The following is a 16,823-nucleotide window of genomic DNA, read 5'->3' on the forward strand; positions in this document are numbered from 1 at the left end:
GATAATGGTCTCCCATGGTCTGTCAACAATCTTTTTTGTTTTGTTTTTAGGTAATAGGACCAAAGATCCTTGATTCCGCTTCAATCCTCTCTGTTAATTTTAAAGTAAATGTAATGTTTATCGATGTCATTGTAAGTCGCTTTGGACAAAATAAACATAAACAATCTCCCAGTGCATAGTTACAGTGTGTGCTGTCTGTGTTGCCTCCCTCCCACAGGTGGCAGGTGAATGGCACAGAGGTGATTCTGGGTGCTGACCCACGGTACTCACTGGTGGCCGGCAACCTGGTGATCACCAACCCACAGCATGACCATGACGCCGGGTCCTACCAGTGCCTGGCCTATAACCGATGTGGCACCATCATCAGCCGGGCTGCCAACCTCAAGTTTGGCTGTGAGCAACCAACCCCCTCCTTTCTCTCTCTCTGTCTTACACAGTTATAAGCCTAAGATACAATGTTAATTACTATAACCAACCTAACCCAACCAACATTAATGTGTGAATTAAAAAAAAACATACATTGTGTAACATTTTGTGCTTTCTTTTTCATCCATTTACAGACTTGCATGACTTTCCACCACAGAACAGGACTCCACAGACGGCCCATGAGGGTTCCGGAACCTTCATAGCCTGCCAGGCTTCTGCCCACTACCCCGGTATGATGTGAATCTCAGATCTCAGCATGGACAGGTAGAAAGGACATTTTATTAGGAATACATTGGCTGTCCAGAACCTGAGTTTCTCAATGGGCAGACATTATGCCAAAGCTTTGGTTCCATCCTTGTGTACTTTGAGGAGATGAACAGAAATTCTCAAGACAGACTTCTCACAGTGAGACATGGTGAAGGCCTGCGGAATCCATTTAAACAGCTGCTGAGGATGTTCACCATGGAATGTTTTCACAGCAGGCTGTCTCCCAAATGTGATAGTTTGGGATTGTCAACCTCTTGATGCTGTATGAAGTCCTTACATCTGTACAGTCCTTACAGAATATTTGTAAATATCTTATTTATAAGAATAAATGTATTTCAATAATGGGTTGGTTGTTGTGGCTGCTCACACTTTTTTTTCTACCTATGTCTATGTCTGTAGCCCTCTCTTACCGCTGGTTCCTCAACGAGTTCCCAAGCTTTGTGTCATCGGACGGCGGTCGCCTCTTTGTCTCCCAGGTGACGGGCGACCTCCACGTGGCCAAGACCGCGGCCAACGACAGTGGCAACTACTTCTGTTTCACCACCATCAACATGGACATCAGCACCAAGAGCATCTTCAGCAAGGCAGTGCCACTGACCGTGCAGCCCGATGGTGAGCCTCTGCTTCTGGGTCTCTCTACCCCTGGGACCCCCTTGGACCTCCACACAGGCCTGACTGACTTCTGACTGCCAACACTGAGATTTAAATAGAGTGCTTTTAATGTCAAACTTCAAGTAGTCAAGTACAATCTGTAGTCTATTCATCTTTGCACAGATTATTAAGGGACACAAAGACATAGCTACGGTAATTCAGCATATTTTAGTGTAGTAAATCGTAGAGTTCAATAAATTGTCACAGGGGTAGATTGACACACACAGTGCACTACTCTATTTAAAGGAGTCTTGTCTTATGTTCTGTGCACCTGCAGCAAACCCCAGGAAGTCCGCCCCCAGCATCCGTGTGCGTTTCCCCGCTGAGACCTATGCGTTGGCCGGGCACACCACTCAGCTGGAGTGCTTCGCCTACGGCAAGTAAGTCAGCGCTGAAGCCTGTGAACCCATCACCACACTGAAAACCATCACCAACTTCTGAACTCTCTAAATCTCTGGTCTCTCTCTCTCATCTCTAGTGTAACCCATTGTGGTAATCTGATTGCACATCTCTCTCTCCCTCTCTCTCTCTTTCCTTTCTTTCTATGTCCCTTTGCGCCCCCCTCCCCCACACCCTCCCCTTTCCTGTAGTCCCGTGCCCAAGCTGCGCTGGAGGAAGGTGGACGGTGTCCTGCCGGTGAAGGCTCTGGTCAGCTCAGAGGGCTCCATCCTGATGCTGCCTGAGCTGGGCTTTGAGGATGAGGGCATGTACGAGTGTGAGGCCTACAGCTCGGAGGGCAGAGACATCTACCAGGGCCGCATCACTGTGCAAGGCAGGTGTCATGGCCTTCACATCACCAGCAGAGTTGTGATAGCAGATTTAAATATATAGTGATTAGATTTATAGAATATAGAATAAAATAGAATAGAATAGAATATCTTTATTTGTCATTGTCACAGGTACAACGAAATTAAGTGCATTCCTTGTTCAGTGCAAAAGTAGCAATAAATAAGTAAAAAAGTCACTATGGACATAAAAGGACATAAAAACGTGCATAAAAACTTTACACCCCACATATCCCACCCATGCACATCCACATTCATAAAATGTAAAACATAAAGCTATGCTATGGTAGCACCGTTCAGTGAGATTATGGCTGTTGGGTAGAAACTGTTTCTTAGCCTATTTGTCCTGGTTTTTATGGATCTGTATCTCCTGCCTGATGGCAGTAGTTCAAACAGTTTGTGACCGGGGTGTGATGAGTCTTTCAGGATGGAATTGGCCTTTTTGAGGCAGCGGGAACGGTGCAGTTCATCCAGAGAGGGAAGAGCCGATGAATTTTCTGTGCTGCCCTAATCAAAGTCAAAGTCAAAGTCAAAGTCAGCTTTATTGTCAATTTCTTCACATGTTCCAGGCATACAAAGAGATCGAAATTACGTTTCTCACTATCCCACGGTGAAGACAAGACATATTTTACCAATTTAGGTCCACAGACAAACATAACATTCAAGTAAAACAAAAAAGTAAAGTAAATAAGTAAATAAGAGGGCACATATAATAATGAAAAAATAAGAGCAGCAAAATTTGGTTGAAATTGTGCATAGACAGTCAATAAAATACTAGTGCAAAGTCAGGCCAATAAAAGGCTTGGGTAGTTCTGTTTGACAGTTCTGTTCTAATGACCCCCTGGAGCCTCTCCCTCTGTGCCACAGTGCAGCTTGTGAACCAAACACAGAGGCAATATGTCAAAACACTCTCAATTGAGCAGCGATAGAATGACACCAGCAGCTTTTGAGGGATGTTGTCCTTCCTGAGAACTCTCAGGAAGTAAAGTCTCTGCTGGGCCTTCTTCACTAGCCCAGTGGTGTTGATGCCCCAGGTCAGGTCCTCCATGATGTTGACTCCCAAGAAGCGGAAGTCTGTGACCCTCTCCACACAGTCCCCTTTTATCACCAGTGGTTGGATGTCTGTCTTTTTCTTCCTGTATGCCACAATGAGCTCCTTGGTCTTAGCTGTATTAAGGAGCAAGTTGTTGGCCTCACACCACCCCACCAAACGCTTAAATTCAGAAGTGTAAAAGTCTCAGAAAGTGAAAGTCCTGCCACATTTTTGTTCCAACCATTCACTTAATCAGCTGATTCTAATACTCTTAAGCCAGGTAGATCAGCTAATTATTGAAATCACCTGTGTTAAATGCACAGGTAGAACCAATACATTGCAGGACTTTTACTTTCTGAAACCGGACTTTTTCATCTCTGTTTGTCATTGTTCTTACTTGACAGCTAGGTTTTGCTATTTTGTTTTTAAATTCATAAAATCCGAAATATTCTAAAAACAAATTCAATCTTAAAAGAAAGCGAATAATCTTGTAAAAATCATGTAGGCCTACTGTTAAATAAGATCTGAACTGAACTGAACATGAGAATTGATTTGTCTGTGTATACTGTATGTGTGTGTGTGTGTGTGTGTGTGTGTGTGTGTGTGTGTGTGTGTGTGTGTGTGCAGCCCAGCCAGAGTGGTTGCAGGTGATGAGTGACTCTGAGGTGGAGATCAGCTCAGAGCTCCAGTGGAGCTGTCTGGCAGCAGGCAAGCCCCGGCCATCTATCCGCTGGCTCCGCAACGGACAGCCCCTTACCACACAGGTACACACACACACACACACACACACACACACACACACACACACACACACACATGTGGGCACATACTGCCTGCACCACATCAGTTTATGCCCTTTTTTTTAATCTCTGTGAAATTATGGTGTTGAATTGTGTTGAATGACACAGGAGAAATTTGGTTCCTCAAAGGTGATACCTCCCATACTGTGTATGTGATCACACATGCACTCACAACACACATACTTACAAATACATACACACACACACACACACACCAAATGAGCCAATGTAGCAGCAGTTCTTCTCGGATGCATTGTCCTCACCATTGCTGTAGCCATTGGAGCATATCATTGCATATCCCTGCTGAAGATGGTCAAAACTGTTAGAAACCAGCTTATGCTGGTAGCTGGTTTTAGCTGGTATTTGCTGGTCTAGCTGGTTGGGCCACCAGGTGGACATGCTGGCATGTTGATCTGAAGAAGCTGGTCATGCTGGTGTGGGTGTGACCAGCCTGTCATGTGGGATACAGCTGGTATAAGATGGTCATGCTGGTGATCAGCCTGCCAAGCTTGACATTATTGGTGTAAGATGATCATGCTGGTTTTCTAGAATGACCAACATAAGATGGCATGGTTAAATCAGCAATGTAAGACCAGCAACACCAGCTAAAATGACCAGCTTGAGGTGGCACGACATGCAAAACAAGCTGAATTACGATCGTAAACTGGGTAAGCCAGCTTAAGTATGTTTTCGCAAGAGTTTTGCTGGTCTAGCTGGTCAGCCATCATAGGGTGGTTAAACAAGCTGGTTAACAAGTTCGTAAACTCATCATCTGACTGACTCCTCCCTCTGACAACAGGCCAGAGTTCAGGTGAAGAACGGCCAGCTGAAGATCAGCAACCTGGCACTAGAGGATTCTGGGATGTACCAGTGTGTGGCGGAGAACAAGCATGGCACCATCTACTCCAACGCAGAACTTAGGGTTCAAGGTGAGAGGTCATAGTTCAGCGCGACAGGCCCTGTCAGAGAGTTGCCCCTCCCATACAGAGCTGTACATCTGTGCTTTTTCATCTCTTTTGAGTCACCATTCGATTTCTTAACACTTTCAGATTTTTTTGCATAATGTAATTTTGCTGTTTGATTTCAACTTTTTTTCAATTTCATTTTATGATTAAAGTGCATTGCTTTCTCTCCCCATCTGTCCAGTCAAGCCTCGTAGCCCCTCCCTGTCTCCGTCCAGTCTTGTGTTTATGCCCTCCTCACCTCCCTTCCCAAGGCTCCTGCAGACCCAGAATTGGCTTCATGGTACCATGTATTCCCGTGGGTCTCTCTCTTTCTCACATCCCCCTCCTCCTCTCCTCCCTCTCTCCTTCTCTCTCTCCTTCCCTCCCTCTGTCTGGGCACTCCCTCCCTCTCTCAGTCCAGGGCCCGGACTTCCGGCTGAACCCGGTGCGGAGGCTGGTGCCTGCGGCGCGTGGCGGACAGGTGCGGATCGAGTGCAAGCCGCGTGCCGCGCCCAAACCCACGCTTTTCTGGAGCCGCGGCACCGAGCTACTCGTCAACAGCAGCAGGTGAGCCCCTGGGCCAGACTCACGCTGCCTGCTCTCTGTGAGGTGCTCTTTGTGAGTCTCGCTCTATGCTGTAAACAGCTTTAGGCTGACCAATGATTCTGCAGCGGTCCATTATCACTCACATCACTTATCACTTATCAGCAGTTTCCTCTGTCAGCATAATTGGTATATCGTTTTCCATCTCCCTAACATTTACCTATGCAAAACAGAAGTGCTCTATATGCATTACCTAAACCTTCCAGCAGGGAGCGCTGCATTTCCATGTCTGTAAGTGACACCAGTAAGTGGCAGCAGATGCGCTCCCATCAGGAGGGCTTGTCTTGCTTTCCCTCTCCTTTGCTATTGTTTTTCTTGTTCTCAGAGAGACTATTTAGTGGAGCAGTCAGGCAAGAATATGAACCCTTAGGTGGCCGTAAAGTCAATTGATATCACAGCTCATTACATGCCTGACAGTTCATTACAGATGATTTAATTCTAAATCTCTATCTGGCATTTAAAGCATTTAAAGATAGAGCAGAGATCGCAGTTGCACAGAAAGAGCTCAACAAAATGCTTAGGAATGCTAGGGACAAACAGAAAACCTTCTTGGAACAGGGCCTCACTAGCTGTAATAGTAAAGAATTATGGAACTCTATGAAAAAGATGACTAACTTGCATACTAATAAAAAACAATGAATTACTACGAACGAAGAGGTAAGAGTGGATGAGCTGAACAACTTCTTTCTAAGGTTCTCACCATAGAAGGAGCTCTTAGCCCCTGAATTAGACTGGGCTTCGCTTAACAACTCATCTTGCTCTTTCTCTTGGAAAATAACACCTCAGCAGGTACAATCAACTTTTCAGAAAGTGATCAACAAGAAATGTACAAGACAAGAAACAGGGCCGGATTGCCAGCCATGGTACTGAAAATATGCGCTGCTGAGTTAACAGCAGCTTGGTGTCCCCTATTCCAGAGATCTTTAGACAGCTGCACGGTGCCTGCTCTATGGAAGAAATCCATTGTAATACCGATACCTAAGTTCAGATAAGTTCAGTGTCTGGCCGAAAATAAAGATTTTTGACCAATTGCACTAACAAGTGTTGTTATGAAGTGTCTAGAGAAAATAATGGTACGCATGCTGAAGGTGGAGATAGCCTCCCACCTGTAGATCCACTCCAGTTTGCGTACCGGGCCGGGCGCAGTACGGAGGATGCGGTTATTAGCGTGACCCACCTAATAAACAAACATCTGGAAACCCCGGCAACATATGCAAGAGTCCTTTTTGCAGATTTTAGCTCTGCGTTTGACACAATACACCCCCTGTTGATTTCTTGTTACTCACTTTCTGAAAAGTTAATTGTACCTGATGAGGTGCTCACAGTACATCTTAAATCTAACGTGGAGAGATAAAACAGCGATGAAGGTAATGAATAGAAGGGATCACCCATCCCTTTAATCCATTTTTGAAAAGGTGATAGTAAACCAGGCACATAAAATTCTTGGTGACCCAACTCATACATGTATTCTCCATACCGAATACGAGCTACTGCCATCAAGGGAAGCGGTTTAGGGCCATAAGCTATAAGAGCAACCGTTTTAAGCAGTCCTTCCTCCCTACGTCGGTGGCTCTACTGAATAAAACAAGTGAAGGAAGGAAACATTAATTTTAGAAATCTATTTATCCCTTTTTTCAATTTAATTTTCATTTAAGGGCTTTTTTCTCCCTGTATCAGAGCCATGTCCTGCATGTATGTGATTGTTGTTTACAGAGAAGGTACTTTACAGCCCAAGACTAATTTCCCCTTGAGGAACAATAAAGTATATCTTATCTTATCTTATCTGTTCACTCCTACATTGTTTTGCATTTAGGCTTTGATTAGTCTACTGGACGCCTTAGTCTGTGTCTCCATCTGTGTCTAGACTAGAACAGATACTCATAAACGAACTCTTGCCAAACTATGAATATTACATAGTGGTGGTGACAGTAACGGCATAGATAGACAGGAAAATTTGACGTACTGTGTTTTTGTTACTTAACTCACCAGGCCTCTGAAAGTCATAGACTCTCGGAGAGTGATATCTGCAGTACACATTGTATTTGCTGCAGCTGTAGAGTAACTTAAGATGAAGCCTTTGGTAGGCATCCATTGCATCAGTCCATGCCACTGCTCGGGCAGATGGGTGTGTGAATCGTCTCATCACAGACAGCTGAGCCCCAGGGGGTCCCACCTGTTCGCAGTGCACCAGCAGACAAAGCTGCACAAATTAGCACTTGCTCCCGGGACGGTTAAAAACACAACAAGCTATGTCAGAGAAGTGGCGAACGATTTCATCAGAATTTCTCCAGAAATGTCTCCCATGCTGAGAAAACTTTTTGAAAGACGAATGAGAGAGAAAGAGAGAGAGAGGGAGGAGAGAGAGAGAGAGAGAGAGAGAGAGAGAGAGGAGATTGCACACTGCATAGCTCTCGAAGGATGACTTATTATAAAACATCTAGTGTCAGCTTTTGAGCATATTTTAAAAAGTGCGTGCCTCTGCCTGTTCCTAAGGGGCGCTGGTGGGTAACGCTCATGGTTGTGTTCCCTGCTCAGGGTGACAGTGACTGCCGATGGCGTGCTGTATATCTACAACATCAGCCGCGCCGACGAGGGCAAGTACACCTGCTTCGCAGAAAACTCTTTGGGGAAAGCCAACAGCACTGGACATCTTTCTGTGAGAGGTAGAGTATTCTCTGCATCCTTTTTTTGTCTGTCTGCCTGTCTACCTGACTGTTTGTATGTCTGTCCATGTGCGTTGCTGTAAATCTGGCGATATATCTATCTGTCTATCAGATGCCACTAAAATCACCCTGGCACCGTCTAATGCGGACATCAACCAGGGTGAGAACGTGACCCTGCAGTGCCATGCCTCCCATGACCCCACCATGGACTTGACCTTCACCTGGTCCCATAACGGCGTGCCTCTGGACCTAGAGGACCGCAGTGGCCACTACCAGCGTGTAGAGGGGGTGAGACAGGATTTACAGCATGTACCTTCAGTATGACCCCCCTGGGCAAGCCAGATACATTTACATTTGTTCAATACATTTATTCATTTAAATCCACAAACGAGTTTCACCAGGAGTGCTGCTTGGGTGAAGAGAAATTAGTACTCCTCTGGTGCTCATCAGCTTAGAGATCCAACACGATTTCAAATTTAGTAGCGAGTCTGAGGCACTCAAGAGGATATTTGTAAGTAAAACGCCTTTAACATGCATATGCATGATTTTAATTGATAGCCAAGCTCAATAAAGGTGTTTTACTTACATTTATTAATTTATCAGACACTTTTATCCAAAGCAACTTTTTTATCATGTATTCATTTATCAGACACTTTTATCCAAAGCAACAAAAATGAGGACTAACATTCAAGCTACTGTGCAGAGGACACCTTAGGTAGCAATCAGTTCTATATCAATCATTACTATTACTATAGGATGAGAGTGCATATGTTATAATACTAGTCATATAGTAAATAGAGAGCCCTCTATTAGGGCCCACTTTAGTTTTCTTCCTATTTAAAGGGTCTCAAAGTTATTTATACTCTACTAGACTAATTCAGTGGAATTTAATTAATACAATTACTACACACCACACCGCAACGTCAAACGTTGTTTTTTGTTTAATCAGAACATCTTATCATAATTAGTGGTTCTGTATTTAATGTTTAATGTAAATATTCCTGAATGTTTAATTTCCTGAATGTTTTGATTTGGTTCGAGGATCAAAGAGGTCAGACACACCTGTAATAAATATGTGCTGTTTTTCAACTCTAAACGCCCAGTGTTGTTATTGCCCTATCAGAAGGAAACGATCGGTGACCTGGCGATTGTGAACGGGCAGCTGAGTCATGCAGGCACCTATACGTGCGCAGCACAGACAGTCGTAGACACGGCCACCGCCACCGCCAAACTAGTAGTCAGAGGTAGGCAGGCCAACATTTGCCATGCCAGAGTGCCATTGTGGTAATCTGATTGCACATCTATGAGTCATTAAATGCATTGTACTACAGTACATTGTTTCAGAGTTCTTTACTTTGTCTTCTGCCACCATTTCTCCCCTCTCTCTCTCTCTTTCTCTCTCTCTCTCTATCTCTCTCTCTCCCTTTCTCTCTCAGGCCCCCCGGGTCCTCCGGGAGGTCTGGTGGTGAAGAGTGTAAATGAGACGTCCGTGGAGCTGCGCTGGAGCCGTGGCTATGACAACCACAGCCCCATTGGCAAGTATGTCATCATGAGCCGCTCAGATCCCTCGGCCCCCTGGAAGAGAATGAGGACAGGTAAAAAAAAGACCAAAAAAGTACACAACTCTTTTGAGAATGATGACAAATTAGAGAAATGCTGACTAAGCAACACTGACCAATGAATATGCACAGATCCAGACAACATTGAGGGAAACGCGGAGTCAGCGCGTGTCATCGGTCTTCGACCCTGGATGGACTATGAGTTCCAGGTCATCGCCAGCAACATTCTTGGCAGTGGCGAGCCTAGCATGCCCTCTCAGACCATCCAGACCAAGCAGGCAGGTCAGAACCGCAGTGACCACTACCACTCCTTGGGCCCACCCTCGTGGGCTGTTCATTTTATCTGAGCTTTGAAAGTTTGCTCTGTTACAGATTTTCAAACCAGTATAATATGCACTCACATTTGTTAGATGTGATCTTTCATGTCTGTACTATGATGTGATCTTTGTCCTTTATGTGCTGCAGAACAGGAACATGCTGTAAACCAGTTTTAAACTCCGTCAGGCCTGTTTAACTGTAACTGAATTGTTACTTTTAATCCTTTCCTGAATTAAATGAATGACCAAAGACATATCATATGTATCTGCATTAGCTGCAAAAGCCCAATCAGCATAGCTGTGGAGGTGAGGCTATACTGTATGTCAGGCTGCTGGTGTTGATGAGTGTGTCTCTTCTGCAGCTCCCACCGTGGCACCAAGTGGACTAGGAGGGGGAGGTGGCGATCGCTATGAGCTCATCATCACTTGGACGGTGTGTTTTTAACTACATATACTGAATATGTGTGTGTATGTGTGTGTGTGTGTGTGTGCACTGTACAGAAAGAGATTTGTGTGCAGAGAAAGTGTGTATGAAAGACCAAGAAATGTGTGTGAGCTTCAATTGATACTCTAACGAGATAAGTATAAGTATAAGTATATATACTCTTTTGATCCCGTGAGGGAAATTTGGTCTCTGCATTTATCCCAATCTGTGAATTAGTGAAACACACTCAGCACACAGGTGAACACACAGTGAGGTGAACCACACACGAATCCCGGCGCAGTGAGCTGCCTGCAACAACAGCGGCGCTCGGGGAGCAGTGAGGGGTTAAGTGCCTTGCTCAAGGGCACTTCAGCCGTGCCTACTGGTCGGGGTTCAAACCGGCAACCCTCCGGTTACAAGTCCGAAGTGCTAACCAGTAGGCCACGGCTGCCCCACAGAAGCTTGAGATACAGAAGCTTGTTATATCATCTTACTTCAGTCATATTGAGATGTCGCTTGACACCTTAGACCTCGTGCCTGTACAGATATCCATATGTCTTGTTAAGCCCTCGTCTGATATGTCTCTCCATTGCTCCAATTTCCACCTCCTGGGCTCGTAGCCCATGGCCAGGGAGTACCAGAACGGAGACGGCTTTGGCTACATCCTGGCTTTCCGGCAGCGCAACACCCAGGCCTGGACCATTGTGCGGGTGCCAGGGGTGGAGTCCTCGCGCTTCGTCTACACCAACCAGACCCTGACACCCTACAGCCCGTTTGAGGTCAAGATCAAGGCCTACAACAGGATGGGTGAAGGGCCCTTCAGCCAGGTCGCCCAGGTGTACTCTGCTGAAGAAGGTACTGGAAAGTTAAAGGAGAGTCTATACAAATAAGATTAGTGTCATATTATCTAACCCATGTCATTGAAAACCTGTGTTTGCCATGCCACTGAAAATGCAAGCAGGGCTCATTAAATCTTTATTGTATGGTATACACAATATTGATCATAACCACAAGAGGTCAGAGCCACTCTGCTAAAGCTCATGCATGTATAAAGTGGTGCATGTCAAGTCAAGTCAAATCAGTTTTATTTTTAAAGCGCATTTAACATGCACATAGTGCAACCCAAAGCGCTCCAACAAACAAGACACATAACAAGACAAACGATGCCGGATGGAGCGGCGTAGTCGTATGTACAGTATTTATGTTACGCTGTAGGCCTACCGGTTACTGGTCTTAAAAGAACACAGTGACAAACTGGACTAGAAAAAAGCTCACTGCCTTATGTTAAATTTGAGTATCTATGTTAGTAATGGTATTATTTTTGAGTTAACAGAAGTAAAAACTGCTGATACCTCTCAGAATGTTTCAGAGATTTGGGTGTTTAAATGTCTCAATAAATTCTCTCTCTGTCTCTGTTTCTGTGTCTCTCTCATTCTCTCTCTCTCTCTCTCTCTCTTTCTCTCTCCCCCAGAGCCTACAGTGTCCCCCCGCAGGGTGAGCGCTGAGGCCCTGTCTGCCTTTGACATGAAGGTGTCCTGGGACCCTGTCCAGCAGTTGCCCACCAACGGCATTCTCAGGGGCTATGAGGTAAGGAGAGACCCCAGACACCCCAGTCATCTCCCCAGGGGCTCGGACTCCTGGAGGGCGATAGTTGATAACACTAATAATGATATAATGATAATGGGGAAATATTTATTTTATTCCCTCCTTTGCCTTCACTGATGAGGACACCATAATCATACCTCATCATCACAACTCAGAAATATAGAGCAATGTCGCAGTTGCTGCAATGAACAAATAGATATGATGATAGATAAGATGTCCACTATGCCCATGTCTTGTTCTTCAAGTAATACCATTTTGATTATTAGGTTTGATAAGCAGCTGAAGTGAACTCTCCCCTATCCACACATAGTGTAGAGACAGTACTGCACTTTAGTTTCAATAGATTTAGATTTCAGTGTAAGTCCTTACTTTGTGTTATCCTTTACACACACGCTTAAAAAAGTGAATGCAAACTGAAACAGTGGTACTGTATGCAGAGGGACAATTGATAAGAGTTGTTCTCCACCATTCTTCACACAGAATTATATTGCAGCTATTACTAGCAGCATTTTTTTTTTTTTTTTTTAGTTTTTGTACTCCACCTTAACGGTAGATGTACTATGTACTTCACCACAACATGACAGGTCAATGGAGACCCAGGGGCCATTGATGGATACAAATTGTAGCCTCATGGGCCGTTTTGTTATTCACTGTCCTTCATACCCAATGAAACAGTTAGGACTAAGAATCAGATTGCTGGACAAATGACCAAGTAGTTTCTGTCTGTTGCCTTACTTCCTGGTTTTGTGCCCTGAAAAAGACCAATATGACCCATGTGTTTTTTTTTTTATTCTTTTTTTCTCTCGAGTGTCTTTGTTGCTTTGTTGCTTTTTTACTTTCTGTCTGTTTTTCAAATGTCACCTGCCACTCGTACGTTCCCTCTCTCCAGATCCGTTACTGGCGCCAGCATGAGCGGGAGGCTGCTGCTGACCGCGTTCGGACAGCCGGGCTGGAGACCAGTGCCCGGGTGGCCGGCCTGAGGCCCAGCACCCTCTACCACGTCACCGTGCTGGCTTACAACAGCGCCGGCACCGGCCCTGCGTCCCCCAGGACCACCATCATTACCCGCAAACCACGTAAGACCCCCCAGCTAACACACACTTACAGCTAGCGCTAAGCAATCAAAAGTTAAAGTTGAGTGGTATTTAGCAGAAGCATTTAAGCAAAGCGTCATGGGCTCGTAAGGGCAGGTCCGGGCAGGTCCGAGGCCAATTGTCAGGTGATGACGATACCGCTGCACCACCACACCTGTCAGTGACCAAGCCTTAGCCTGTAACAAGAGGGTTTCTGGTGTCCTCATTGTGTTATCTGTGTAGCCTGAAGGGATAAATGAGAGTGGAGTGACCAATGTAAGGGTGTGAACGCATTCCCAGGATGGATCACTTGCCCATTTTGAGCGACAGGTTATTTCAGGTTGTTTTTAGCCCCTGAGCAGTAAAGTTCTCTGATATCAGCCACTGTTAAAGCTCACAACAGCTTTTTTTAGCCCTGTGTTTGTCAGATTGTTATTTGGTCTGCTGATGGCTGGAGATTTCTCCTCAGTTCCCCCGCAGCGTTGGGAAGATGTGTGTTTTTGGTTCAGCAGGTATTCAGCTTTGGATGGAGCAATTACACAGTGGACTTGCTAAACCTGCAGAGTAAAATGATGTGATCCTGTAATAATAATAATAATAATAATAATAATAATAATAAGCTTTATGTATAGCACCTTTCATACACAGAATGCAGTTCAAAGTGCTTTACATTTGGAACATTTAACACAATAGTAGAGAGAGAACAAAATGTAATAATACAAACAAAACAATAAATAAAACATCAGAGATTTAGAATTAAGTAAAAATGAGAATTCTCAAGATGGTAAGGAGATAGACAACAACACATACAATATTAATGCAGTGAAAATAGGAAGACCCTGTAAATAGTTTGACCACATGTTAATCTGTTCCTGTTAAATTTTAAATATTATGTTATTACCATAACCATAAATAGCAGCAGTAGAATGTAAAATAATGTGAAGAAATAGGCTAGATAAAAGTGAGTTAACTAAAAGCTCTTGTATACAGGTATGTTTTCAGGTCTTTTTTAAAGATGTTTACAGAATTTGCCTGTTTAATGTACAGAGGCAAGGTGTTCCATACAGTAGCTACGGTGCATAATGGATAAAAGCAGCTTCTCCACTTTGCTTGTGGAGTTTAGCTAACACAGGGGTCATGTGCTCCCCCTTCTTGGTCTTAGTTAAAAGTCTAGCAGCAGGGCCTGTATGAGTTCCAATTTCTTTATGTTTTTGGGAGACCAGTAAAAAGTGCATTGCAGTAGTCTAACCTTCTAGTGATACTAGTGAAAGGCATGGATTAATTTCTCTGCATCTTGTGTTAAAAAAGGCCACACTTTGGCAATGTTTCTCAGATGGAAATAAGCGGTCTGGGTAACTTTACAGTACTTATATCGGGCTTGAAGCTCAACTCTTTATCTAAGATGACACCTAGGCTTGTTACTGTTTGATTTGACCTGGTGTGCCAGATTCCCAAGATTGCAATAAACAAATAGATATGATGATAGATAAGATGTCCACTATGCCCATGCTTTGTTCTTATCAGAGTAATAACATTTTGATTATTAGGTTTGATAAGCAGCTGAAGTGAACTCTCCCCTATCCACACATAGTGTAGAAAATCCCCAGACAGTACTGCACTTTAGTTTCAGTAGATTTAGATTTCAGTGAGACTAAGAATGGTGTCTCACTTTGATTTTGGTACAACATGACAATCGTCATTTAGGTTTAAAAAAAACAAAGCCCTCTTTTTACTTCATTCACAGCCCCCAACCGTCCTCCTGGCAACATCTCCTGGAAAACAGATGCATCATGGGTAATTGTGAGATGGGATCCAGTGATGGCCATGGATAATGAATCAGCAGTGTTGGGCTACAAGGTGAGTGGCATGTCTAGGCCATATACAGTAGTATCTTTATCGTGTGTGTGTGTGTGTGCGTGTGTGTGCGCTGCGCATGCGCGCGTGCGCATGTGTATTTATGTAATTTTGTATGTGTGTGCAGACTATGCAAATTGGTGTCATTTCTGTATTCGATTATTCCCATGAACACTTTGTTTGTACTTTATCATACGTGTTTACCGGTCTGAAACCTTTCATTTGGAGAGATGAAATGGAGATAAACGGAAAAGGACTTTTATTACAGTAATCAATTTCACCAACACAAAACATGCGTGCCACATCATCATGAAATAAAAGTCACCAGCACAATTAATTGGTATAATGTTCTGATTTAGGACTGAGATATGAGATATAGCAACTAATAAGACTGCCAATTAAGCCCTCTTCCTTATAGAGGCGCATAAAAAAAAAAACATGGGGGGGGGTGATTTTGAATAAGTCCCCCCCACAAAAAAAAAAATGACTCATAGCCTAGTAATTTCATGGCTAACAATAGCCTATATTAATTTTGCCACTTTTGTAACATTTACCTTTAGTTTACCTTGGTGTATGACTTTAAACAGCGAGTGTGCTCTTTCGGTATGATAATCAGCTCCTCTAATGCTTAGGGTACGTTTTGATGAGCATACCTTGTTCTTGCCCATCTGAAAAATAATAATAATAATAATAATAATAATAATACATTTTATTTGTTACATAGCGCCTTTCAAAGCACCCAAGGTCGCTTTACACACTAGACATTTACGTGTAAGACAAAATGTCAGACGGAGCGGCTTAGTCGCCAGCCTTCCCGTGACATCAATACAAAACATTTTTTTTTACAAAGACACACAAGCCTGATGGAGCGGCGTAATCGCCAGCGTACCCGAGACACCTAATGGTAGACATACAAGACAGACAACAAACAAAAATTAACAAGTAATAAAATAAATAAATAAATAAATAAATAAGAAATTAAAATAAAGAACAGTCCATGTTAACTTAGTCCCACTCAGTCCAATGGCAATGATATAGCGTAGCTACAGCTGTCTTCAGACCAACCCGGAGGATTTAACGTTCAAGGTAAACTATGCAGTATTGGCAATTTCCTTACTGTTTTTTTCGGTTTTTGCTTATTTTTCGCGTGCTCTGTCATGACTAATGTCTGAGAAACTCCATCGCTACCTTTTTCTAGCCGGTGCCTGGCGTGTATGTGTATTTGAATGCAGTAAAGCAATTCGTTACACTCGTTATACTTCCTGACACTGAGGCCGTCGGCCCGCCGGCCCACAGTTGCAAGGGTGGTTTTTCCGCTCACAGGCGCTAGGGGGAAGCGAGACGGCCACCATTCAACCCGAAAAAAGTCATATAACCATTCCAATGACTCTGAAGCTGGTAAATGAAGGTAAATTAAGCTAAAAAACTTGCATATTAAGCTAAAAAACCTGCATAGTGTGCCTTTAACAGGCCTTCAATAAGTGATGTTAGTAGGCCCTAGTGCTACTTGTAACAGACTGCAGTCTAGCTCCGCTTTAACCTCTCTGGCATAGGCCTAACCGTCTGAAGTCGTGGGCGATCTTACAGATGGCAGTTCGCAGGTCTGCAGCAGCTCGGCGGCCGCGGTAGATCTTTCGCAGAGTAGGTCCAGCTGTTCCGAGACATCTCCTCGACCAGACAGTGAAGTGCAGCACCGCTCACGGATGGATGGATGGATGGAAGAATGTCAGTCCAGGGCAAAAGCTAACGTTAGCCATAGCAAGCTTGAGCTTCCAATGGACCAACGTTAACGACATCAGCCGACTTGGAAGCAGTAACG

The 16,823-nt window shown here is 44.1% G+C and overlaps 1 protein-coding gene across 3 annotated transcripts in view; it reads left to right on the top strand.

Moving 5' to 3' along the window:
- cntn2 (contactin 2) overlaps positions 1 to 16,823 on the top strand; it is a 40,606-nt gene that overhangs the window by 12,487 nt on the left and 11,296 nt on the right. For all 3 annotated transcript variants that reach the window (XR_007194905.1, XM_048255608.1, XM_048255607.1), the window contains exons 4-21: positions 218 to 393; positions 561 to 656; positions 1,093 to 1,305; positions 1,622 to 1,724; positions 1,935 to 2,116; positions 3,790 to 3,926; positions 4,762 to 4,891; positions 5,323 to 5,473; positions 8,045 to 8,172; positions 8,285 to 8,460; positions 9,296 to 9,416; positions 9,609 to 9,767; positions 9,864 to 10,013; positions 10,411 to 10,481; positions 11,093 to 11,327; positions 11,944 to 12,059; positions 12,967 to 13,153; positions 14,895 to 15,007. Coding sequence is in view for 2 of the 3 variants with exons in the window: in XM_048255608.1 (XP_048111565.1) it covers positions 218 to 393; positions 561 to 656; positions 1,093 to 1,305; positions 1,622 to 1,724; positions 1,935 to 2,116; positions 3,790 to 3,926; positions 4,762 to 4,891; positions 5,323 to 5,473; positions 8,045 to 8,172; positions 8,285 to 8,460; positions 9,296 to 9,416; positions 9,609 to 9,767; positions 9,864 to 10,013; positions 10,411 to 10,481; positions 11,093 to 11,327; positions 11,944 to 12,059; positions 12,967 to 13,153; positions 14,895 to 15,007 (2,644 nt within the window). In the remaining variant the exon portion in view is untranslated. The remainder of the gene's footprint in view (positions 1 to 217; positions 394 to 560; positions 657 to 1,092; positions 1,306 to 1,621; positions 1,725 to 1,934; positions 2,117 to 3,789; positions 3,927 to 4,761; positions 4,892 to 5,322; positions 5,474 to 8,044; positions 8,173 to 8,284; positions 8,461 to 9,295; positions 9,417 to 9,608; positions 9,768 to 9,863; positions 10,014 to 10,410; positions 10,482 to 11,092; positions 11,328 to 11,943; positions 12,060 to 12,966; positions 13,154 to 14,894; positions 15,008 to 16,823) is intronic.

The sequence above is a fragment of the Alosa alosa genome, chromosome 10 (assembly GCF_017589495.1).
Source record: "Alosa alosa isolate M-15738 ecotype Scorff River chromosome 10, AALO_Geno_1.1, whole genome shotgun sequence".
Taxonomy (NCBI): Eukaryota; Metazoa; Chordata; class Actinopteri; order Clupeiformes; family Clupeidae; genus Alosa; species Alosa alosa.